The 27,004-nt window shown below is 39.4% G+C and overlaps 1 protein-coding gene across 4 annotated transcripts in view; it reads left to right on the top strand.

Moving 5' to 3' along the window:
• brca2 (BRCA2 DNA repair associated) overlaps window positions 1-27,004 on the top strand; it is a 91,926-nt gene that overhangs the window by 47,744 nt on the left and 17,178 nt on the right. For 3 of the 4 annotated variants that reach the window (XM_088345742.1, XM_088345740.1, XM_088345744.1), the window contains exons 10-18: window positions 804-4,790; window positions 4,858-4,956; window positions 5,684-5,753; window positions 5,816-6,126; window positions 6,189-6,361; window positions 8,119-8,306; window positions 11,846-12,016; window positions 14,216-14,531; window positions 24,380-24,535. In XM_088345742.1, the coding sequence (XP_088201868.1) occupies window positions 804-4,790; window positions 4,858-4,956; window positions 5,684-5,753; window positions 5,816-6,126; window positions 6,189-6,361; window positions 8,119-8,306; window positions 11,846-12,016; window positions 14,216-14,531; window positions 24,380-24,535 (5,471 nt within the window). The remainder of the gene's footprint in view (window positions 1-803; window positions 4,791-4,857; window positions 4,957-5,683; window positions 5,754-5,815; window positions 6,127-6,188; window positions 6,362-8,118; window positions 8,307-11,845; window positions 12,017-14,215; window positions 14,532-24,379; window positions 24,536-27,004) is intronic. The other variant, XM_088345741.1, reaches the window with a different exon arrangement.

The raw sequence follows: 27,004 nt of genomic DNA, 5'->3' as shown, positions 1-27,004 counted from the left end.
AGCCCTTTGAGACTCTTTGTTATTTAGGGCTATACAGATAAAAATGACTTGACTTGACTTAATTATACAATATTCTGAAAATGTATGGAAATGGCAATAATGATCATGATGAATGTAAAATAAGTGATGGAAGTAGTGATGGTGATGATGATAATGATGATAATGAAGAGACTGTGTATCCACAGAGCCAATGTAAATATGCACAGTCATAAGCTAGCTTTTTACATGTAAATACACAGGGGATCTAGATGTGGGATGCAATTGTTAATGGAGTCTGGGGGTAGGATTTAATAAACATATGCTTCTTCCTACTCCCTTTTGAACAAGTACAATAACATTGTTTGTGTGATTTATTTTTTTGATTTGTTGTTTTGTTTTTGCTTTGTTATGTTATGTTCGAAATAAAAGTTCATTCATTCATAGTGTTATGCTTTAATATACATTCACAATATGTATTGTACAGTATACATATATTTTTTGGACTATAAATGGAAACTTATACAATTGACTGGCTTATTTTATAATTTTTTGAAATTATTATTTGTATTATTTTTAAATATATTCCTTCCCTCTTAAATGCAAATTGTACTCCACTGCAACTTGTGTTTTTTTTGTCCTTCTTTATTATACGTTTCATGTCTGGTGCAGTTTAAGAGGCTGGAAAATACAGTATATTTTTCGTACTTTGAGGAAATTCACTTAATACGGGTGGTTATGGAACAGATTAACCACAAAATTTGAGGGAATACTGTGCATGCATTGCCCCTGACATCACAATAATTGTATTTTGCTTTTAATTTCAGATCATAACCTACCAAAACTTAATAATGCCAGCAAAAGAAAGAAGTATTTTCCCCAACAGAACAACGCCACAAAAGAAAAGCCACCACACTCTCTCAATGAGAGCTCGCAGGATTTGGACATGTCACAGCTGTGTCGAGCTTTTGCGCAAGACTTTAGTCAAATATACCAGTCTTGTGGACCACGTAAAACGGGTCCAGTCCCTTGTGGTTCATCTCTGAAGGAAAGTCCTGCTGCATTGAAAGTTGCTCAACCTGAGGCCCAAAGGGAAGAAGTTCAACCTGAGGCAACGTGCAATTGTCGAAGTGATCAAGCCATCAAATACAACAGAGTTCTAGAAGAGGATAAGCCTCTCTTGTCGTCTTTTTCCCACAACTGCATCTCTATAAATACTTCTGAATCTTTGAAAGAAGATGATTTAACGTTTGAGACTGATGTACAACTGCCTAATTGCCAGTTGAGGGCGTCTCAGAAAGCAGAAGTAAAAGAGTTGTGCACTCTCCTGGAAGAAGGAAGCCAGTTTGAATTCACGCAGTTTAAAACAATTAATTTGAAACAATTTCCTAAAAAAGATGCTCCTTTGCCAAAAGCAGACACTGACCGTAACTTGTTGTCAGGAATCAATTTTGACGACAGCTTTTGTGCAGAGCCGTACAAAAAAAAGACCTCTTCCAATCTAGAAGGGCCCATTGTGGGTAGAAAACCCTTGCTAGAAGAATCATTCACTGAAATACTTCAACCAGCTCAAGAAAGCATGAAAGTTTCCCCAAAATATTTTAAAAAACCCAGACACCTGTTTAAGGATCTAGAGGATGGTGTTCTGGAGCCGCTTCAAGGCGATTCTTTGTTTGTCAAACCAAACCAAGTAACTCCAGGAACCTCCAGGAACGTAACTGTCTTCACACCTCAATGCGACTTTCAGACGGCCAGTGGAAATAGTTTTTTCATTTCACCTCGAGCAATGCAAAAAGCAAATGCTGTTTTCAAAGACTGCACCCTTGAAACACCTAAAGAGATTGAGCCGCTCGGGAATTCAACATCATCCATCTGTAGCTACATGGGCAGCTGTGCAGAAAAAGGTAGTCTTAAAGACCAAGGGGATAATCCAGCTGTAGAAAAAAAACAAGGGAGCTCCTTAATACTTCAATGTGGCTTCCAGACGGCAAAAGGGAAACAACAAGTTGCTGTTTCCATTTCTGCTCTTAAGAAAGCTAAACTCTTGCTTAATGATTGCTCAAAAATTGAGGACAATTTACCGTATTGTCCACCAACCAGCGAAGATAATCTCCAACTTGGATTATCAGACAACTCTGTTTTGGACAATTTTGAATCCAATTTGCAGAACAAAAGTGATCCTGGTGTTAAGGTGGATAATGCCAAAGGAGGAAATTCTTCAAATGAAGATAATAAGGGTGGCCGAAACTATCGTGTAGAAAATATGAATGCACCAAATGATAATTTGGGAAAAGATGAATCTCCATCTTCCTCTTTTGATTCTACTTCGCTGTTTGTCAATGGATTCTCTAATGCAAAGGCGAATAAATTGTATGTTTCCGAAGGAGACCATAAAAAAAACCTCAGCTCAAATGGAAAAAGTGCAAAACTCTTGCTTGATGATTGCTCAAAAGTTAGGGATAGTCCAATTAATTCTCCAACAGCCAGAGAATATGATCTCCAGCCTGGAGTGATTTCAGAGAACTCAGTCTCTGCTTTGGGGAACCTTTCTGCTCCTGATGGGCAGGTAGATAATGCACAAAGAGGAAATGCTTTAAGTGAGGATATTAAGGATCTAGTGGAAAATGGAAATCAATTTGTATTTGTTGGTCCCAATGGATTCTCTACCACCAAGGGGAAGATATACTCCTCAGCTGAAGCTTTGAAAAAAGCCCAACTACTCTTAGAAGACCTCAGCTCAAATGTGAAGAGTGAAAATTTCTTGCTTGGATATTGTGACTCAGCGAATCCTGCTTTGAAGGCTCATGCAGCGCAACCGGAAACCATTGCAAAACTGGATGTTCCCAAATTACATTTTGTGGAAAATAAAAATGGCTATCACGGGAACCTGGATGTTCGAGAAAATCGATCTTTGAATTTTGGATTTTGTCCAGCCAGTGGAAAAAAGACTTCAGGTCTCGCTCCGGCCATGGCGAAAGCCAAATATCTTTTGCAAGAAAACTGGAAAAATGAGTGTGATAAAAAAGGCAGACCTGTTTACCTTTATTCGGGCAGGTTCCTGACAGCAGGGGGCAAACAGGTTGTTGTTTCTTATGCAGCACTTAAGAAAGCAAAATCTTTGCTTGATTCTGCTTCTGATGAGAAATATTCAGTGGGAGAAAAAAGTGAGCGGTCTACTATTCGGATATTCCCGGACAATCGATCCTCCACTTCTGATCGTCAATCTGTGAATGTAGATACCACTATACATCAAAATACTTTGATCAAAGAGAAGTTGGATGGATGTTTACAGAGTCAAAATATTTATCATACCAATATGGAAGACACTGGACCTCCATCCACTGCCCGGAGCATCCGGGTAGCTATGGCAACCGATGAATATCTTTTTGAGGAAAACCACAAAAATTACTTGAACCAAAAAACTTCATCAGTTGAGCGTCTCAGGTCACTTGGATTTCAAACAGCTGGCGGGAAAAAGGTTGCTGTTTCCTGCGATGCTCTCAAGAAAGCAAAGTTTTTGCTAGATGATTCAGTAAAACGTAATTCATCTTGTTCTGTAGCTACGGTAACGGATGAAGATCTTTTTGAAGACCACAAGAATGACTGGAGCACAAAAAGAGCATCATCAGATGAGTGTCTTAGGCCAGTTAGATTCCAAACAGCCGGTGGGAAAACAGTTGCGGTTTCTTCTGCTTCTCTTAGGAAAGCAAAGTTTTTGTTTGATGATTGTGATTCGGTCCATAAACATTCATCTTGTTTATCAGTATCAAATTGTATATTTTTGTCAGCGACTGAGCAATATGAGTCTCTTCCAGCTGCTCTAATGGACAGAAACTGCTCCACTTCAGAATGTTCACGTGGAATGCTCGAAGACCTAACACAAGGAAATAATAAGAGCAAAGAAAACATGGATTGTTGGTCCCTAAAAGAGAATCTGAGACCAAATGATACATACAAGATGGAGAGAATTAACGAAAAGACTGCTGTTCAAGCCAGTGCAGCACAGTCCGAAATCCAAGTTGGAACAAACAATTATGCAGCATTCAAGGGTAATATAAACTCAGATTTCCCTAAAAGCAGAGTCTTTTCATCTCTGGATACCCATTCTTCCTCCCTGAATAGTGGCGGCTTCTGTACTGCCAGTGGGAAGAACGTTTCTGTTTCTGATGAAGCGATGACCAAGGCTAAAGCTCTCCTTTGTGATGTCGAGAGTGAAAACAAGCAATTCACCTTCAACACCAGCCATGAAGCCACCACAGAAAATACTCCATCTTGCAGTTTTACATTCAGCACGGCTAGTGGCAAAAACATCCTCTTGTCTGACGGTGCGATTGCGAGAGCAAAATATGTACTATATAAAAATATAACAAACACAGATGCAAAGCGTCCGGCATCTGCAGCTCAAACCAAAGAAAATAATCCCCACATTGTAACAAGAAGTCATTGTGGCTTTAATAACGCCAGAGGGAAGCCTGTGTCAATTTCCTACCAAAAAGCTAAATCTCTAATTGAGGACATTGGCTTCAATGAAGGTCTACAGAAAAATGTACAAAATGTATATGGTCATCCTCTCAGTCATAGCAAATACTCGTTAGATTATAAATGCGACGACCATGAAAAATACAAGGACCGCACAATCGTCAACCTACAATCTTTCGATTTGAACCACTGTACGGAAACGCAGCAGTTGTTCGTGGCAAAGGAGGCGCTGGACTGCACAAAAGCTTTACTAGAGGATGAGTCCCTTTCTGGCTTTTCTGTCACGCCCAAAAAAGACTTTGGGCATGGAAAAAGAGCAGCAGGAGACTTCATTGGTAGAGAGCAGATATTTCTTGTTTTACCTTGAAACATCAGTTCATTAATTCACATCTCGTTTTTCAGACTTACACCCTTCGAAAAGAAGACTTGTGGAGCAATTTGACAGATTTACTAACAGTTCTGGAGGATTGAGGCTCTCCCCGCAAACAACTTCATCTGATGGTAACTGCACCCTTAATTTGTCTTGGCTAAATGGTATTTATTGACAACATTGATCGTCTCTTTTAGAGCCGATAATGATTCCTTTTTAGCCACAATATAATATTAAATAGCTGATACTACTTGTTCAAAAGTTTGAAGGGTTTATGCTCCTCATTAGCAGGGTTTTGGGAACCTATGGCTCCTTTTATCAGTAGATACTTTCTTCCTCCTGTCATATTCACCTATTATACAAATCATCCAGTCTGTCTGACTTAGGTTCACACGATCGGTACAATTATATTATAGATGGAGTATCCCCATACACCATTGTTGATATAAGAGTTTATAAAAGTCTGGATGTTTACCAGTATTTCGTAGCTGGTTGGGTTACTGGTACGTCTTGCTCACTGACGTTTAGAGGCACCTTATTATGGCAAAGGTAAGACACTAACATAAGATGTGTATGCTAATAAGTTTTATCCAGGGTGCCATCAAATCTCAAATAGCTACTCAAATTTTTTATCATTTTTATTTTAGGTGTACAGTAGCTACACTGAGTGTATTTGGCGTGACTTCCAGTGGCTAATAGCCTCTCCCCTGTCGAATCTCACGCGAACACGCACTTGCTTAATCAATCACGCCAATCAATATTCCTTAATTAACACATTATACAGACTACGATCCTGATAATCGTTCTGTCAGAAGGATCTGTTTTGTATCGTGTCTTTTTTATTGTATATTTACCCAGGTGTTATCAAGGACAGAGCTGCATTTAAATACACCACCTTCCTTTGCCCAAACCTCACTCGGCCCCGCAGGTGAGCATCTGTCGAGTTTAACGGCTTATCACACACATGATACCCGTTTATTTCATTAACAGTGATGGTGTCGGTTATGTTGAGGCGAATGCATCACAGAGGACAAACCAAGAGGCTTCTACAATGGGGTTTAATTCCCTCCTTCCATTTTTTAAGAAGACAGAGGGACATCCAAGAAGCCCAACAAAAACAATTCCAGTGTCCAATTTTGTTCCGCCATTCAAAAGACATTCAAAATCTGAACGGAGCTCCATGAAAAACTTGGAGGACACTAACAAAATGAATCAAAAGGAGGAGGATGCTCAGATGAGCACCTCAGACTTTAGCCAGGTCTCCAGTCCATGCTCTCCCATTGACAAAAATTGGACTCAAGGTAGGCATGATGGATCTTTTTGATATTTGATTGTAAAAGTAATTGGTTGCTTCTTGTGTAAGCAGGGCTAGAAAATGTCAAGCTAGCACAAGACATTAGGATAAGGAAGAAAACGCGACAGACGAAACAACCCCAGCCAGGAAGCTTGTTTCGAGCTAAAACTTCAGGAACTAAGAGGATTTGTTTGAAGGAAGCAGTGGCTAACAGAGTCCCTTTCAAGTACAGCCAGAAACAGGTTATTTATACAATCTTTGAATAGCCAAACATCTTCCACTTATTTCCCCATTGTTACCTTCTGTAGCCCCTCATGTGGCTCTCTGCTATGGTTATTGTTAGCTGCTCCTGCTCCGTCTTTCAGTGTCACTTGCCTTCCACTGTTGCAAGAGAACGTTGCTGAGTCCTGTGATTCTGGAATCTTCCACTTTTCTTTCCACAGTTCCTTATCCAGCCTTTCGTGTTAGCCACTTAGATGCAGGCTATGGCTCACCATTACTTGCAATTGTTATTGTTAGCTTCTCCTGCTTGGTTCGTCAGTGTCACTCACCTTCCACAATTGGTCGATGGGTTCTGTGATTCAGGCATCATGCACTTTTTTCCCCCCACTGTTTCCTTCTCTAACCAATCAAGTTAACCACTTGATGAAGGCTATAGCCCTATAGAACTATCTGTCGTAGTTAGCTGCACTGTGTAAATTGAGTTTGCTTTGTCCTTCATTGTTGCGTGCCTTCCACAGCTAAACCCAAAATTTGCTGGTCACAGAGGTCCGCCATTCAGGCATCTTAGATAAATAGATAGATACTTTATTCATTCCCGTAGGGAAATTCACACTTCCAGCAGTCTCCCTTGTTGTTTATAAACAGATTAACATGATGCCCTCGGGGTGCTTGTTGTAGTTTAGCGGAGTGGATGACGTCACACGCTAGTCCAAAAGTTCGACGTCCCTGCGGCAGATGGAAATCTTTGTGCCCAGGGATACACCACCTCGTGTTACCTTGTCCACCTCCTCTCCGTTTCCCGCAGGCTTTCGTGTCTCTGTCCAACAGCGCTGGAGCCGGTTAGCTCCGGTCCGGGTGGCTCCATGTTAGCGTCCGGGATGCTTGACGTGAGCCACATTTCCGTAAAACACAGCAACTGCACTCCCTGTGTGCCTTTATGGTTTTCACAGACACAGCCAGTTGGTCGGTCTTATTTGGTAGAGAGTTCACATCTACCGTGATTACAGAAAGTACAGAAGACTTATAATGCCGCTAGGTCCGAAAATTAACACTCCCGAGTGGTAGTAGCACCGGCTCTGCATCCACGATAGGGCCCCCTCTACACGCCGGCATGAAAATTCTTCAGGGCAAGGAGTAGATTCCTCGAATAAACACATTTTTTTTGTGAGTTAAAACCCATGTCCATAGGATAGAAAGTAATCCAAAGTGTAGTTGTCAAACGGGACGAAAAACACAAGATGGAAGCAGACAATAAAAACAATAAATCACAAAAAGTGCAAGATAGCAGGGAGCTGCTGGAAAGGCAGCCGCTCGTGGCGGCGCCGGTTTGATCTTCCGCTTCTCTTTCAACTTTTTCAATTTCTAGCCACTAATGTGGCTAATTTCTGTGATTCCGCATCTTGACAGCTGTAGAATCTGCTTTTTTCATGAAGTCTTTCCTGGCATATCTAGAAGCTTCTGCTAGCCAGTGATTTTAGCTGTTTACATCAGCTCTAACCAACTACTTTTCAGCTGCTGTGGGTGTATCGGCACGCTCTCTCATTAGTTTTTGCTTCCAACAATTATTTTAAGCTGTGGCTGAATTTAATCATTGCTCACCCATTGAAATCTGGAAGTAGGCCTAGGAATTTTGCCAAGTGTCACTCTCTTGGCTTCTGTAGTGAGTCTTTTTCAAATTTGCTCACTTAATTTCCATTCTAAGATACGACATCTCGTGGTGAAATTTTACACACTGTCACTTTTGAGTTTGCTTCTTGTTTTTTTTTTTTCTTCACAGCTGTACAAATATGGAGTGCACAGGCACGTTTTCAACATCACCAGCGAGACGGCCGAGGCTTTTCGCTTTCAACTTGAGCTTTTCTACAAATATGAAGCTTTTCTAGACGAAGGCTGCGTTCAACTCGCGGACGGAGGATGGCTAATTCCAAGCACAGATAGAACGGCGGGAAAAGAAGAGTTCTATAGGTAAGTCTTTCAAGAATTGGATCTTCATAAAGAACAATTGAACAATGGCTAAGCCCCGCCTTCAAACGTGATGAGCCAATCACAGTGTGTGTAGCCAACCCAATAGAAATGCATTGTTGTTACTCGGTTTTCTTTCATTTTTGGGTGTTTTTTTCTTACATTTTAAACTTCAAAATGGTCAAACGATGTGCATGGGGTGCATGCAAATCTGATAAAAGTTATCCTGAGAGCCTGGCTGATGGTTTGTATTTTCAACCCTTTTCCTAGCCACATCTAAATTGTGTCTGTTTTAATTAAGTTATCGGTATGTGATCGTCCGCAGCACGAACTCAACGTTGATAATGTTATTAAGGATGTCTACATCTGTTCTAAGGTATTTCAGCATAGTATTTAAGGCAAAAATTGTCACTTTAGTGGAGAGAAATAGAAAATTATTTATAACTTTAAAATCACGAACGTTTGGCTGACGTAAGATAACGTTAGCTCTTGGCTGCGTTCTACATTACATCACGTCTCTTAGTTTACTGGGAATTCAGTGGCCTGTTATGTTTTGTTTTTTGGTAATCTATGAGTAAAAAAATATAGTTAGGCTAACACAGAGTTTTAAGCTTGGTTTAGATTAATAAAAGCTAGAAGCAATAACAAAGCCTGTTTTACAAGTCACATCAAATTAGGTTAATTAGTTGAAGGTAAATCACATTTCTTACCCTGCAGTGCATAAACTATGCTGATCCGATAGCTTGTTGTTTGAGATGGTGATGATAACAAGATGAGGTTTATTACGTTACATTGTGACCTATATATTTTTGCCTGATGCTGAAGCTTTTCATTGACTTTCTCAACCATATAATAATTTATAGAACCCTTCAATGCATAGTTCAGGCCCTTTAGATAATTTTGAAATCATCTTTGTGGGACCAAAAAGCATAACAGGGAAACGTCTCCTTCTGTCTCCTTCTGTGACACTTGACATTGTGCTCTCCACGGAATGTTGAATGTTTTTCCGTGTGATCAAAGAGGCCGGGTTTTAGTCATTAGTAAATTTCAAAAGTTAGTATTAGCATTGTTTGAAACAACGTCTGCCCGGACACTCGGGGCGTGCATTTTTTACGTCAGGCATACAACTTGCACAACGCCTCTGCCCGGGTGGCTGACAACTTTTTCTAGATAGAAAAAAAAGATATTTTGTTTTTATTCATTTGTTTATTAAAACCTAACGTTTGCTTTGTTCAGATTTCAAAATCTTTGTTCGGTTTGGAAATTTCGGAATTTCGGTTCGTTTGGCAATAGGCTCTATGCAAGAGAGACGATGACGTATTTCCGGAAAAAATCTCAGGATGGTTGGAAGTTTCCGGTCACCGCTGGTCTCAATGTTGTGCTAGCAACAAACCCACCAAAGCCGAATACAGATTTGTTTTTGGACCTTATTTGCAATTAATTTCAACTCTACTTATGCCCACCGAAGGTCAGAATGACTTGTAAACGCACAAATGTTTGTTTTCAAAAACGGGGGGACAGTTCGGCCAGCCAACACTGCTGTGTACCTCAATGTACAGCATCTGCTACTTGTAATTCGGTCCTAAGCTTACATACGTTTCCACAGAACGAATTACGAAAACGGTGGGTCATAAATAATTGAAGAAACTACTTAGTTGATAAAAGTAGCTCTCGAGTGTGTAGACGACGTATTAAAAGCTCGGACCTGATAGCCAATGCCCACAAATGTGTACAGATATTTGACTCCTGATAACTCACCTGTTATGTTTTTACTTTCTTTAAATTACACGCATAGCTTTCCTGCAGCTCGTTGACCTTTTCATTAATAAAAGTATTGCATTGAAATTTGATCCATGTCAACTTATTTGCACATTGAAAGGTATTTTGACATATGTGTGTACAAGAAAAACAGATAAACTTTTTGTTTCATACAATGCAACACAGCATTGTCTCTGTGAATGCGCTGCTCAAGAATGTCTTCATTGGCAAAGTTACACCATTCAAGTCCTGTAATCAGAAACTGCCCCTGGACTTACCAATAATGGCAATGGCTTTCTTTCAGCTTATGCACACAGATTCAGATTCAGATATACTTTGTCATTTGTGTAGACGTGTATACAGAACGAAATGTCGATACATCTGACCCGCACAGTTTCCTTGAGCGTCAGCCGGGATGGATAAGTTTAACCATGTCTTTGTCAGAATTATAGCGCAGCAGTTCGTCATCTCGCGGTTCGATGTTAGTTCCAGTTGTAAATGGTCCAGTTTATTGTCCAGAGAGCGAACGTTGGAGAGGAAAAGGGATGGGAGAGGCGTTTTGAAGGGTTTAGCCTTTAGCCTAGCGGTTAGCCCGGCCCAACAACCTCGCTTCCTCCTCCGGTCACACCTCTCTCTTGCCACTCTGCTTCGCTGCTTTGTAGGCCGCTGGGTCTTGTTGACGTAGCAGTCCGAGGCAAAGTAAACACTCCCGAGTGGTCATATCACTGAGCGCTTGATTTCTGGAACTTGCAATCTATGTAACTTTGTATATTTGGGCATTTAATTTCAACAAACCCAAATGATGGTCTCTTGATAGGGTCATATACCATGCCCATCAGGTGATGCCCCCAACCACGGTGCATCTGGATGAAATAGCCCTCACGTGGCTAAGTTCACTTTTTTGTAAAACGGCATAATCCTTTAAAGCACTTGATTGCATTTGCAGACCCCTCTTCATGTGTTCAGTTTGTGGTGTTCCTCGGATGAGTCTTTGTCAGGTTTTCTGCTTTGATTGGAGCAACATGACTGACCTCCCTGAAATGTGACGCAGTTACCCTTGCTTTTTCAAGTTTGGTCTGTGGTGCTACGCTCGGACAATTCTATTCTATTTTAATTCTATTTCGCATTTTGTGCTTTTTGAGGGACCGGAAATGACTGAAAATGACTTGTGAATTTCCCTGTGGGGTTGAATGAAGTATCTCTATCTATCTATCTATCTATATAACCATCCTTACTCGAACGCGGAAGTTAGTTGTGCATAGCTCCCATTTGCATACTCGGCAGCTGATCAGAAGACTGCATTGAATAACTTTGTACTTCCGGAGTTTCCCGAGCGTTATAAGGTCGTGCATTTGCATATCATTTTTCCAAAGTAGCACAGAGAACACAAGAAATATCGATAAGTGGTTAAGAATCAAGCCAAAACCTTAGCCCCAGAAGAAAGATTCGAAAGAAGCTAACAAAATTTATGACGCTACAAAACGTAAACATACATTGAAAGCATCGTGGAAAGAGGAGTTCACGTGGCTTGCAGCAGACGACGCAATGCAAACATTGCTTGAATGAAGATGCGTAAATACAGGTACATACTGATGGCAGATGAAAAACAGCGATGTCATATACATGCAATGATTGTTATAAGTAGATTTATAATAAACTCAGAGTTGTCTGCCCTGGTGTCCGGTAACTTTTTGTCATGAGTTTAAGACAGTGGTATTAGCCATGGCTGCCAAAATTAAACTATGACTCTGATGCGTTTTTTTTTTGTTTTTGTTTTTTTGCAGAGCCTTATGCGACACGCCCGGTGTGGATCCCAAACTGCTTAGTCGGGAATGGTCGTACAATCATTATCAATGGATTGTGTGGAAGTTGGCCTCCATGGAGAGGTCTTTTCCAGAAACTCTGGGTGGGCTCTGCTTCACTCCTGAGAGAGTTCTCCTGCAGCTTAAGTACAGGTCAGTCGGACAACGTTCCGTACTTGTTGTTTGTTTTCATATTTAACAATTTTTCCTAAGTTTCACTACTTTTTTTTCCACTTTTATATACTATTACACTATGCTTTAGCAATTTTCACATTGCAGTACTTTTGTAAATTTTAATACCTTTCAGTCCTCTTTCATACTATTAAGTACTTTCTGTACTTTTTCCTTTTTTACATATTTTCAGTACATTTGATAATTTTCCAGCACTTTCTTGCTGTTCTTTACTTTTAGTTTTTTCAGACTTTTTGCTACGCTTTGTTCTTTTCAATACTTTTCAATATTTTTTAGTAATTTTGAATTCCTTTTCATACTTTTCAGTACATTTCAGTATTTACTGTTTCTTTTGCATAATTGTCAGAACATTACTTTATACTTTACAGAATGATTCAGTACATTTTCATATATTTCAGTACTTTTTTCATTTAGTAGTTTTTACTACTCATTCAGTATCTGTTACCTTTGTGACTCTTTGGTACTTTTCAGTACGTTTTATTACTTTTTGATACTTTATAGTATTTTTTACAGTATTTTATCCTACCTTATAGTACTTGTTAACATTTTATTTACATTTTTAATGCCTACATGTTTATTCTGTATTTTCAGTAACTTTTATACCTTGCTGACATTAACCTTCAATGAACGTCAACTATTTGGATATATTCAAATCTTTCATGTAACATTTTAAACTTTTTTTCAAGTCATTGTACCCTTCTCACAGTGCTTTTAGCCTTTTTGTCTTCACATGCAATTACCAGAAATTATCCAAGTCTAGTTTTAATTGAAGTTGACATGAGAATATTTTTACTTCAATTATTTGATGGGTTGATTACCAAAACATTTACATGTAAAATGAATGAGGTGGATAAAGAAGAATCCCAAATTTTCGGATGCGGAGGTTACAGGCCTCACACAGAGTAACCTGGTCCCAGAAGATAAATTTCTTACACCCTGTTCTTACATGGCGAAAAAAGAGATGTCATGTCTTGCGTTCTCCATGGCAGCTGATAATGGTTGTTTTTTTACTTTTGCTTTCACAGGTCTTCTCTGAATTACTTGATTCAATATAGATTCCAAACATCAATAAACTTAATTGTGTTCACAGTAAAGGATTAAACAAAATACATTTGGACAATCGGGGCTACTTTTCCACTCTTTATAACAAAAATAATAAAGTTCTACTTCTCTTGTTCACATAGAATGTCTACTTTGTAATATCTATTCTGTAATATTACCAGCCTGGTCACATTCTGCACAAACAACCAACCAAAACCATGTCAAAGTGCTCCTAAAATTCAATAGTTGGTATAAACATTAGATGAAAACATAAAAAGGACTTATATTGTGCTTTAACCGAAATTGTTTCTCAACAAAATCAAAATAAATCCGCAGGAGCCATACAAAACGTAACAAAATAGTCGCCAAATAACCATCTTGTGTTTTCTACAAAAATAAAATACTTGTGTTTTACACATTAAACCAGAGGTCTCAAACTCACGGCTCAATTTTGCCTCGCGGGGTGCTAGATTGAGGCCCCAGCCTTAACATGAAAGTCTAAAGGGACAGTGTGTATTAAGCACGTTCTGGTGGCAAAAATATAAATCGTTAAGAAAAACAAATACCGATTTAAAAATATTAAGCAAAAATAAGTTAACTATTAAATAAACGTCCATGTTTTGAAATACTCATAGCTAAAGAAATTTGCATTCATTTGACATAACATTAGCCTCACTTTTACAGAGCTGACATCAATGACGGCCATTTTGCTGCTACATTTACCCCCCCAAAAAAGTCAGTTGAGTTTCGCCTCGCAATTTTCATAATTTAAAACTTAATTTACACATTCAGCGAACATTTAGAAGTTTCTTATGACTGTATTGTAGTTGTGTAAAACACTCTACTAACCTGTTTTTACAGTGTAAAAAAGATCAGAGTCATGTCTTACGTTCCCAATGGCAGCTAATATTTGTTTGAAGATATCATAACGCAGCATGCCATTTAGAGGCGACATGCTCCCTCTGATGGTCACATTTGGGACCGGCACTTTCCAACACATCAAATTGGCCTCTTTCTCATACTTAGAACACAAAAAAGCTATTCAAACGTATGACTATAAACATAAATATTTATAGGCGTTACAGGGACACAACAATCATGAAATCAATTTTGTGTCAGATATGACGTGGAAGTTGACCACAGCCGTAGACCAGCTCTGAGGAAAATCTTGGAAAAGGACGACACAGCTGCCAGAACTTTGGTCCTCTGCATCTGCGGAGTGCTCTCACAAGGCCAACGTGAAAACGCCTGCTCAGTGATTTGGCTAACTGACGGATGGTACTCAGTGAAAGCTCAGCTGGACGAGCCCTTGAGCAACCTGCTTCGCATTGGCCGACTGGCCGTGGGTGGGAAGCTTATTGTTCATGGCGCTCAGCTCGTCGGGTCACAAGAGGCTTGCACGCCACTGGAGGCACCACAATCACTCATGTTGAAGGTAAAGTTTGTTTGTGAAAGCTTTTTTTTTTTTTTTTTTTTTTTGTGTGTGTGTGTGTGTGTGTGTGCGTGAGTGTGCGTGTGTGTGTGTGTGTGTGTAGACGCTGCCCTAGTTATTCTGGACGTTCGTACGTAAGTTGAATTTTTTCGTAAGTGCTAAATTTTGTATGTTTAAAGCTTGTAGAAGTAAAACCTGTATTGTTTTGTACTAAAAAAAAAGAACATTTTATAGAATAATATGCTTGATAAAGATAACAGTTAGGCAACTTCCTCCTCCGTGGTAAAAAGTGGCTGAAAAAAAAGCGATCCAACCATTTTCACGACAGCGTCACACTTCCATATTCCACTTTTATTTGAAATGAAACGGCGCGCCTCTTCTTTACACTTTATACCAACCATATTGAATGGATGCACGCAATTGTGTTAGTGCGCTAGAAACACAAGATACAATTTTTACACACAAACTAGGAAGAGGAAGCGGATTTTTTTCTTCAGGGTGGATGCTGGGTGACCTCTCACAGCGTCACCACACGCCAGAAAGATGCACTACAATAATGTCCTGTACTCGGAAAAAGGTGCACACAATTCAAAATATAACTTACAGCAATGTCTGGATATTTTTCGACATGCCGAAAAAAATGTTCGTATCTACAGTTTTTCGTAAGTCGAATGGTCTTTAGTAGGGGAGCGTCTGTAGTTAGGCCTGGGTGACAAAAGGATAACGATGGTTATCTTCATATTTTTTTTGGTATAATAAATAATGAAAATGTTCGATGTAAGTCGATAATTAAACCTCAGGGTTTGTATGGGTGATTGGAATCCTTCAAAATACTTGGATTTGAATGTTGTGTTTCAAGGTCAGGAAAATGCTTGAATTTTGGGTGAAGTGCTATAAAAGTCGCTAAATTGTTGCCATTGCCATGTTTCTTGGCAGTTTGACTCTAAAGAACACACAATATATATGTGTATATATATATATATATATATATATATATATATATATATATGTATATATATATGTATATGTATATGTATGTATATGTATATAATTTAAAACGCCTGGTCTGATTGCTTGAGGTGGATGCCATGTGAAGCATCACTTTCCCCTAGTAGTCGCACCCAAAATGGCAGCTCTATTTAGAAAACCAGCTAATGGCTCAACTCACTCGCTCTTTCCGGCTCTCAAACGGCTTCTCAGATTATATATATTCTTTGATATATTATTATTAATGATAATAAAACATTGTACCGTACAATATATTAAGTTATTCGTAATTTCATATGTTTTACAGGGGATCCCTAAAAAACACATGAAATATAAATTTAGATATTAACAGACCTACATTTTTTGTAAAATACAAAACAATTTTAGCTTTTTACACACTGAACACATTTAAAGTCAAACAGCCACACAAATTCCCTGAAAATCCCGAACAATATAATAAAAATAAAGATATTAACTTCATTGCTATAGATTAATCATAAAATGCAAAAAAAAATAATGTTCAGAATTCTATTTAAACCAATTCTGACACAGATCCTCTGAAAATCGTGCAAACAAATCTAAATTAAAATAAGTAAAACAAGAAGCAAAAGATCAAAAGTCCCCAAGATTGAGAGATTGAATGAATTCTGCTTCGGGGCGAGCAATATCATGAAAATGAGTTCAAATTTGGTTGATTTTTCTGCTTTTTATAATAACAGTACTTTCATTTATTTGTCTTGGGTAAGAATTGAGATAAATACACATAGAGCCTTTTCAGTGTTTGTAAACAAGTGTGATGCATTGAAGCTGCACGTGCAATGTTGAAGCACAATGGTAGAATTCATGTCAAGTCATGTTTATTTGTATAGCCTTTAATCACAATGTGTCTCAAATGGCTGCACAGACCAAAGACTATTGCACACTACGGAATATTATTACGCCATCTGGTCTCAAACCTACATGAGGGCAAGAAAAAAAACAAAAAACCTCAGCATGAGGAAAATAAAGAAACCTTAAGAAGGGACCGCACATGAGGTAATCCCCTTCCCGGATGACCAGGCTGCAATGGATGTAGATTTAACAAACAATACACAGACACTGTCAACATGAAGTATAGGTCATTCATAAGATTTAGAATACAAGTGTGTTTTTAGCCTAGATTTAAACAGGACCACTGTGGTTGCATATCAAATCTGAGAGGGCAGAGCCTTCCACAGCATTGTTGCCCAGATAGAAAACACTCTCAAACCTGCTAATAATCTTCTTGGCTCTTGGGATCACTAGTAGACCAACATTTTAAGAGTGAAAGCTCCAAGCGGTAACAAGGGGAAACTTAATCTGAAAGTCAATGCATGATTTTGTATAATACCAACAGACCCTTTAAATGACATCTTAAGCTGACAGGGAGCCAATGCACGTTAGCATATATTAGGGTTATGTGGTCAAACCTTCTTGTCTAGTTAAAAACATCCCTGCAGCATTTTGTCCCAGCTGCAGGCTCTTGAATGCTGGACTCCGGGAGACCGGCGAGTAATATACTATAGAGTACTTTAAACAAGTCAGTTTATAGCAGAAATATTTTATCGTGTTAGCAATATTTGTCATGACCCCCAGGCCTATATTTATCGTTGAACGAATTAAACTTTCATAAACAAGTTGTTCATTAGGTCTATCAAAATAATGATTTGAAGAAAACACAGATTAAGAGACAGGAGACATTATTTTCAGATCATAAAATGTGATTAACAGAAAGTCTTAGTACCATTGAAACACTGGTCTGATGAGACTAATTGTTTATTAGAAACCATTCAGTCATGTACTTGTGGGAGGGATATTCATCACTTCAAGGGGACCCAATTATAAAAAGGAGGAACACTTAAAAGAATTACTAAAGACTCATTTTTTTTATCAGGCATAGAACGTGTAGTGTTATTCCCAACAATCATGCAGATGTTTCAAAATATTCCATGCGCATGGATATTGAAGAATTAATTTTCAAAGTAGACTGTTTGATCTCATATCCCCTAGAGCTGTAAGGTCACCGGATGACAGCGAGAACAAAAACATTGGCGTGCCTTGTTGATAAACAGACTATGATTGTCGTTAACAGCGAATGCATGGTGCTTATTTTTGCTTGGAGTAATCGGAACTTTGCTAGATAGCTCCCCTTTATCGTGCAGGCTCACAAATGCTAGCAGTTCTGTTTAGTTTAGGTAAGCCCCACTAGCAGTTGGCTACCTGGCTTGCCGACCATGCTCATTGTTTTTTCTCCTAACTGGGTTTGTGTTTGTTGCCGAAATTGTTTTCATGGGTGCTTACTGCATGTTTTTAAGCCGATTGGTCCCTGCTTGCCTGTCATGTCCCATCTGGTTTAGCCCCTGTTCGATCTCTGTGTGTTATTTTTGCCAATTCGCCTCATTTTGGTTGCTAGCCATTTGTTGCACCCACCTGGGACACAACACCTAGGCATTATGCACTAGGGCTGCACAATTAACCAAAATCGAATCGATTTTGCAATGTGATGTAGTGTAACCGCAAAACACTACTGTTTTTTCAAGGATTCATAGTTCCAGTTTGTTATTTGACTGATGGAGTGTTTTTCTCCAGGAATTGTCACATTTCATGGTTTAACATTGCTGGCTAATCAGATGCTATGCAGGTTTTAATGGCACAAACCAATAAAGGTAAGCCAAAGTTTGCAAGATGTGTGTGCTCGACCCTGATTGGCTGGTGTTAGTTGCCTGTCGGTCATGCAGCGCGTGCACAAATGGCCACCAAAACAAAAGCCAAAGGTTGTAGCTTTAAATTCATTAATGAAATCTGATTCCGAGGAAAGTCAGAAAAGGCCGAAAAACAAAGTTGCCAGGAATTGGACACAATTCGTGGAGAACACGCGAGTGTGGGACGGCCCCGCTAATTGGTCGTTGTTATGTTTGGTGCATTTTAAGAAGGATTGCTTTGAGGACATCTGCAGTGTTGCAAGAGAGATGGCTTACATAGCAAGACTGAAGCCTTTTGCTGTACCGTCAGTAAAGAATCCCTCTGTGATTCCAATTGAGAGAGATATTCACGTATGGAAATAGCTTTGCCGTAAGCGGGCCCAGGTTACGTCCCTGTTGACTCTGTAAGGGAAATGGGTTATGCGCTAGCCAACCCAACTCTCCAGTATAACAGAAACTTCACCGAATCTGGAACCACCGACGGAAAGCTTGACAGAACCTCTGGCTTTGAAGTCCAAACCCATTCGGATTGCAGTTAAAAAACGCAACAGACTAAGGGTGAGCTAACGGTTACTTTTTGTGTTTCTTATTTGAAACGAAGGTTAGCTACCTATATCATTAAAAAGTGAGTTAAAATCTAGAATAATGTAATGTTGACTTATGTCACTCATGAGATTTAGTCAGTATTATGTACTTTCTTCATTTATAACTTTATTATTAATGTAGTCCCAATTTGATTTGCAATACAAAACAGACAGGAAACGTCAATTTTAGTTCATGAGCACATTCCTGAGAAGATAGAACTACCTATTTCGTCCAACTGAAATATACAGTATAATGTTGTAATATTGAAATATGTAACTCTATGTATTTAGTCATGATTATGTACTTTCTTCATCTATTACTTCTTCATGTATGTAGTCCTAATTATGGAACTTCAAGTGTGTTTTATTCAATAATCTCATTTTACTTCTTTGAGTGAATTACACAACAGCAGACATCCATTTAAGTCCATGAGAGGTTTAGACAAGCACATTTCTGAGATCACATTACCTAAAGTCCACCCTTCCTCAACAACAAATAACTCAAATTGAGGCGAGGTTAAATAATTTAATTTAAATATACAACTACCTGGATAGCCACTAGCCGCTCCATCTACTAGGTCTGCCTGAAATGATAATTTATATAGTTGTAATTATTTCATATGGATAACAACTCCTCAGTGTTCTTTTGTGCCTGTATCGTTCTCAAGGAGTTCAATGCTCAAGGAGTTCAATGCTGAACACTGCTGCTTATGTTTTGATGATTAGACTGACCTCTCCTCCATTATGTTCTAGTTATTGCGTGAAAGTGAACATGAACAGACACAGACAATAGTCCAGGAGTGGTCCTCCATTTGTTAAGGACAAAAGGCCATATAAGTCGACCTGAGGTATGTGACTCATGATATTTATATTTACATGACGTTTTTCTCAATTGCCCAATATTGTATATCAGATTTTGTGTTCCTTCAGAGAACCAATTCGTGCACTTAAATCATACTCTACCTTGATTTTACTGACTACATTCAAAACCATGAAATGAGGCAACATTCAGAAATTTTAACTAACTTTACAAACTAGTAGAATTGAAGACTTGAAAAATACTTTGATACGGATAACAACTACATCTTTTGTTACTGAAGTAATTGATCAGCAACAAATTACATAAATGTGAAAATGAAACGGGTACATTTATGTTATAAGTCAATATTTAGTCTCATGTATGTTATGTTCTGTGTTCAGTAACCAAGACAAAACCAACAACAGACACCAAATGCATACAGTGCAACCTTCTGGTCCCCCCAGAATCTTCAGTGGACAATGTCTTTTTCAGACAATTAAGTTAACAGGAGTCTGATGGAGACTTTAGCCCACTCCTCCACACAAATCTTCTCTAGATCAGTCAGGTTTCAGGGCTGTCGCTGATAAACACGGAGTTTGAGCTCCCTCCAAAGATTTTCGATTGAGTTGAGGTCTGGAGACTGGCTGGGCCATGCTAGTACCTTAATATGCCTCTTACGGAGTTTCAGGTCGTAGTCGTGACCCAGCCAAGACCATCTTCAATGCTCTGCCTGAGGGAAGGAGGTTGTTCCCCAAAATCTCTCAATACCTGAGTCATCTTCTCTTTAATGCAGTGCACTCATCCTGTCCCATTTGCAGAAAAACACACCCAAAGCCTGATGCTACCACCCCCAGCGTTCAGAGTAAGGGATGGTGTTCTTTGGATTGTACTCTTCATTCTTCCTCCAAGTATGCTTAGTCGAAATATGACCAAAAAGATCTATTTTGGTCTCATCTGATCACAAAACTTTCTCCCATGACTCCTCTGTATCATCCAAATGGTCATATGCAGACTTAATACGGGCCTTGACATGTACTGGTTTAAGCAGGGGAACCTTTTGTGCCATGCATGATTTCAAATCGTGACGTCTTAGTGGAATACCTACAGTAACCTTGGAAACAGTAGTACCAGCTCTTTTCAGGTCATTGACCAACTCCTGTCGTGTAGTTCAGGCTAATCACTCACCTTTTCTAGATTCATTGAGAGACCACGATGGGATATCTTGCATGGGGCTCCACTCTGATTCAGATTGACCGTTAAGCTTCTTCCAATTTCTAATGATTGCTCCTACAGTGGACGTTTTTTTCACCAAGCTGCTTGGCAATTGCTTCAGAGCCCTTTTCAGCATTGTGGAGGTGTACAATTTGGTCTCTGGTGTCTTTGGACAGCTCAATGGTATTCACCATGTTACAAGTTAAAGTCTTATTGTATGGGATGGACAGGTTTCTTAATGCAGCTAACGAAATCATACAGGTGCATCTGATTCAGGATGATACAGGGTCAGAATTTTAGATGATACACAAGCGTTCAAATACTTATCAACAACTGTATCTCTCAAATAAATTGTTAAAAAAATCACACATTGTGATTTCTGGATTTTCTTTTTAGTTAATCTCGCACAGTGGACTTGCCCCTCCCATGAAAATTTCAGACCCCTCCATGATTTCTAAGTGGGAAAAATAGCAGGATGTTCAAATACTTAGGGCAGCAGTAGCTCTGGAGGTAGAACGCTCGTCTTGGGATCAAGGGATCCCAGTTCGAATCTCGGCTTGTCCGTGTAACATGTCGAAGTGTCCTTGGGTAAGACACTGAACCCCCTAATACCCCCATTAAGCAGGTTAGCGTCTTACATGGTTGCAATACAAGGCCGCTATTGGGAAATGTGAAGAACACTGTAAAGCGCTTTGGGAAGTCATTGACTTGAAAAGCGCTATATAAATGCAGATCATTTAATTTCACTTGTTTTCTTCACTGAGATCGCGTTTTGCAAAATGAAAAGGTTTGCATGAATTTTAGCGAGTTCAGAAGTCTTTTTTTGTACATTTTATTCCAAGTACTAACGTATGATCCTCCTTGAAAATTCCCCTCAGAAAAAGCCGGTCGAATTCAAAAAATGAATGACTTGTTCTGATGCTGGTCACTGGATGAGGGATGGACCTGCCCAGCCCATTACTAAAGACAGGCCGATCACAAGCAACATGTTGCACTGCAAATGTACACATAACGTGCCGACATGTGTTTTGATTCTGCTGAACCGTGTTTTGTCAATTCTTGACGTTTTTTATTCAAAATAACAGAAAATTGAACTGTTTGTGACTGTAGGCGGCATTGCGAGGATTTTTTTTTAAATCACTGCATGACTTAGTTGTGAGGAAAAGGACATTTCACGCGGGGATTCATTTTTTGGCACAACACCGTCACAAAAAACAGAGCTCAATGCTAGAGTGATTCGAAAATGCACTAAAAACGTAGGAATTAGTTCAACATGGAATAAACAATACCGGTACATCTAAATAAGGTTTACCTGATATTTGCATTGCAATATCTATATTTTACATTTGTACTTAATAGCGAAAAATGCTAAATTACCTTTGAAAAAGGGATATATCACGGATGGAGGGTTTTGAACACAATTTTCCAATCCATTTGTAACTGCAGTGTACCCATTCCACCAAGGAGCCACATTCAGGCTGGACTGGATGATGAGGCTTTTATTTCAGTCACGTTAGCAGCGCGCTGGAGACTGCAATGAGCGACACAACATACAGACACCATGTGGTTAGCACCTCCGCTGCTTTTCAACATTGTTAACAGTGCGTTGGAGACTATACAAACATATTTCAGCAGGAATTTCAACAAAAGAATTTATTATTACGCCAGTTACACATGTTCAGGTAATGATCATTTTCTCTGTCGTGAATCCCTTGTCACTTGTCTCACCCACTGGTTCGAATGTATACAGCTGTAAACCAAATTATTTCGTAAAATCGCAGTTTTTTTTCCTCTTGACTTATCTGGCAGCAACATTCCTCCACCACTATCGTTCATCGGATCGGGGGAACTTGTTTCATTGGCGTCGTTGTTTGACTAAAAGCTCCACCCGCATGCTGAATTGATTGGAAGTCGCCATTTTTTTAAAGTAATGCCTTCTCTCTGTGATGTCACAGCTCTGGGAACTTTGAGATCGAACTGTGTACTTTGTTAATTAATTCCTTGATCTAAGGCGCGTGGAATATTTTGGAACATATCTGCATTATTGTGGGGATCAGGGTTGGGTAGGGTTACTTTAACTTGATTACTTTCAATTACTTTTGGATTACTCCGATACCAAATATGCTAGTAAAAGACAAAAAAAACTAAATATGAATAAAATTATGACTCACAACACTTGGTAAGCTTTCTCTCCTGGGTTTGATCTCTCTGATCTCCGGCAAAACTAACATAAAATGTGACAGAAACAAAATGAAAATAAATCCAAACAGCTTGCCAACATCATTTTTGCCGTTCCATGTATCCCGTACTCCCCAAGCCTGCACAAAATTAAGTAATTTTATTCATATTTAGTTTCATTTGTCTTTTATTAGCATATTTGGTATTGGAGTAATCCAAAAGTAATCTAGTTAAAGTTCCCCAACCCTGGTGGGGATGACCACTACACGTTCTGTGCCAAATTTGAAAAAAAAAGAAAATAAAAAAAAACACTGTCTTTGGTTTCCCTTTGCTTTCTTACACCAAAAGGACATAGCTCTCAATTTTCGTTGTCCTTTTGTATAATGACAAGAAAGACCATTTATTCAACTGCAACTCTTTTTATTTGTACATCCAGAAAAAAACCTAGAACAGAAAATGCACTTTTCTTTTAAAATCGAAAATTGCATCGAAAATGCAATTTAGTTCAAAAGAATTGTGGGTAGGTTATTTTTTAAAAATTATTATTATTATTTTTTATTTTTTTTTTTCCCCCAAAATCGTGCAGCCCTATTATCCACAAAAAATACCAACACATGGTTTAAAACACTCAAAACCTTTTTGACGAGGTAAAATGTAAACCAATTTGGTGACTGGCTTGCTAGGGCGCTGGTGTGCTGCACATGATGTTAGAGTTCAGGAATTAAAAGACGAAATGGCCTGTCTTCAATATTTTTTATCCCTGAAACGTTTTGTGTAGTGTTACCCAATGCAACATCAATTGCAGCCTGCCCATTCTGTACGGCCAAGTACATCTCGTGTGGCCCTTTTTGAGGTTTTCTTGTTCTTCCTTGCTACAATGCTTATTTTGTATCAGGGGATTTAATTGTGGCTTGTGCAGTCCTTGGAGACTTTATGTGTTTGCGTGCTATCCAAATAAATGTAACTTGACTTGATCAAAGCATCCATAAGTACCGCTCTGTTTGTCCGACAGGCAATTGTTCAGACTCTGGGTATGGTCTTTAAATGATTAAAAAAAAAAAAATTGCCTTTGACAATATGTTGGGTAGTCTAGAGAGCAAGAAATTACAATACTCGAAACTAGAGGAGATAAAAGTATTCAACAGTACTTTCATGGTTCGCTGAGAGAAATGGGCATGCCACCTTTTTGGGGGTAGTCTAGAGGGTATGGAATTCCAATAACCTAAACAGTAGGAAATAAAAACATGCATTAGCACCTCCAAGTTTGGCTGAGAGATCAAATGAGATTGAAAAAAGAATCAAATTAATTAGTCAAGGACTCTTCATTTGGGCAGTATCTAATATCTTGGTTATTTATTTTTTATTTTTGAGATTTTCGCCAACTGCAGCAGACCCGCTCGATGGGACACCAAGCTGGGATTTTACAGAAATCCCCGGCCATTCTTGGTTCCTTTGTCATCACTGTACAGTAACGGAGGGCCTGTTGGATGCGTGGACATTGTGGTGCTGAGATCTTACCCTGTTCAGGTACTCTACCGATTATATAGATTTAAAAATTGGTTAGAGGAGCAGGAAAGAGAGAGAGGGAGCAAGGCTCCGATGCAGCTGAGCCACGCTCTCCCTCTCCCCTGCTCCTCGCTGTCCTCGGACGATACCCACCATGCACGTCCTGATTGAATAAGAGACCAGGGGTGGAGCGGAAGCAGGAACAATAACAGCAGCTCTATCTCATCCCGACATGCCTATAGATCATCAGAAACATATGGCTTACGAGCCAATTATGGCTCTTTTATGAGTACATATGGTTCAGAGATAAAATTATACTCATATCATCTATAGTGTTCCAATTCTGATTGGCGTGGAGTTGAGTCTAGTGTGCGCTTTTTTTTTTCTCTGCGTTAGTCGTATTAAAGGTTGGAGACCAGTATATAAAGAGCGTATTTCTCACTACACTTTACAGTCAATCTGTTAAACCAACATACCCCGTTTTGGCTGTACGTCACTAAGGAATCCTTTTACATGGAAGTTTATTAAATAATGTATGTTCACTGTTGAGACACTTGGTGATGAGAACCCACAGAAAAACTGTAAACGGCCAAAAACGCCAGCCAAGCACAGAGAGCAATTTTATCGGGTGAGCTATTCTTTGTCCCTGTGGTGAGGGGGCCTCTCCTTGTGAGAGGTAAGAGAATTCTCTCACCATGGTCCGCTTTGTGTTGTAAGAGGCGACTAAAGTGGAGGGAGTCAGGGGACTGGGGATCCTCTCCTCTCTATCTTTACACCCTAAGAGACAGCAAGGCAAAGAAAGGGGGACAGGAGACCGAAAGGTCTCGCAAACCCTAGCTAAAGGGTCATTAAATGTGAGAGGATGTGGAAGTAAAGCGACTGAGTGGAAGAAAGAGGAGATCAGAAGGATGATGACAAAAAGGAAGGTTGATGTGTTAGCCTTGAGTGACACAAAGATGAAAGGAAAGGGTGAATTACAGCTTGGAGGTATGTTTGGTAGAAGGTCTGGAGTTACGGGTGGACATGCTAGAGAAGGAGTGGCTGTGCTTGTGAGTGAGAAAGCAAAGGAAAAACTTGGAGTGGAAAGATGTATCTTCCAGATGGATGTGGGTGAGGTTAAAGTGGGGTGTGGAAGTATCATATGGACCTGGTTCAGAAAGAAGTGCTGAGGAAAGTGAGTAGTTCTGGAAGGATTTTTTCTGAATGTATGACAAGTGCGAAAGAAGGTTGGAAAGTGGTAATACTCGGTGACCTGAATGCTAAAGTGGGTGATGGAACGGTTGAAAATGTGATTGGTATATGGAGTACCAGGAAGAAATGAGAGTGGGGAGAAATTGATTGAATTGTGTGTGGAAAATGAGTTGGTGATTGGAAATACATTGTTTAAAAAGAGGGACGTGAATAAGTATACCTTTGTCAGAGTGGATGGTGGACAGAGCACTGATGGATTATGTAGTGGCTAAGAATGGGATGTTAAGTAGATTGTTGGATGTGCATGTTTACAGAGGTGAAATGAGTGGTATGTCTGGTCATTTTTATGTGGAAGGAAAACTGAGAATAGATGGATCGTGGAGGGCTAGTTATAAGAAGAGTGTGATGGAAAAGGTAAAACATTCAGAGTTTAATAAGGCAAGAAAGGATAGAGAGTATAAAGAGAGGATAAGGGAAGAGTATGAACGGGTTAGTAGAAGAGAAATGCAGAGTATGGAAATTGAATGGAAGTGGTTTAAAGAGGCAGTGTTGAGGAGTGCAAAAGAAGTGTGCGGAATGAGAAAAGTTGGTCGAGGTATTAGGAAAGGAAGTGAATGGTGGAATGATGAGGTATCAGAGGCTGTGACAGAGAAGAGACGTGCTTTTGAGGAGTGGCTGCAAGATAAGAGTGGCGATGCGTATGAAAGATAAAGTGAAGAAAAGGTTGGTGAAAGCGGAAGTGGAAGCAGTGAAAAGGAAAGCAAATGATGAATGGTGTCGAAAGATAGGAGTTAACTTTGAGGAAAGGAGAAAAGTGTTCTGGAAAGAAGTGAAAAGAGTAAGAAACAGTGAGTCTGGAAAGGAAGGGAAAGTGAGAGATAAGGATGGTAGTGTTACCGGTAGTGTAGTCAGGACGAGATGGGCAGAGTATTTTGAGGAGTTGCTAAATGTGGAGGATGGGAGAGAAGTGAGAGTCGAGGCGATCGATGGTATGGAGAGAATGCCCGTGTTGGGTGATATAAATGTGAAGCCAGTGGAAACATGGGAGGTGCAAGAGGCAGTGAAAGAAATGAAATGGGGAAGGCACCTGGGTTGGATGGTTGTACTGCTGAATGCCTGAAAAAAGGTGGCACAGCTATTAATGACTGGTTAGTGCGCTTGTTGAATGTATGCTTTTCAAGTGGTGTGGTTCCTGTTGATTGGTGTAGTGCATGTGTGGTGCCATTGTATCAGGGTAAAGGTGATAAGTATAATGTAGCAATTCGAGAGGTATCAGTTGGTTGTCTGTGAGCTGTATGG

Source organism: Urocampus carinirostris, chromosome 10, assembly GCF_059441175.1.
Source record: "Urocampus carinirostris isolate Australia breed hairy pipefish chromosome 10, RoL_Ucar_1.0, whole genome shotgun sequence".
NCBI classification, from domain to species: Eukaryota; Metazoa; Chordata; class Actinopteri; order Syngnathiformes; family Syngnathidae; genus Urocampus; species Urocampus carinirostris.
The sequence above is the reverse complement of the archived record's forward strand: the minus strand, read 5'-3'. Positions and strand labels throughout refer to the sequence as shown.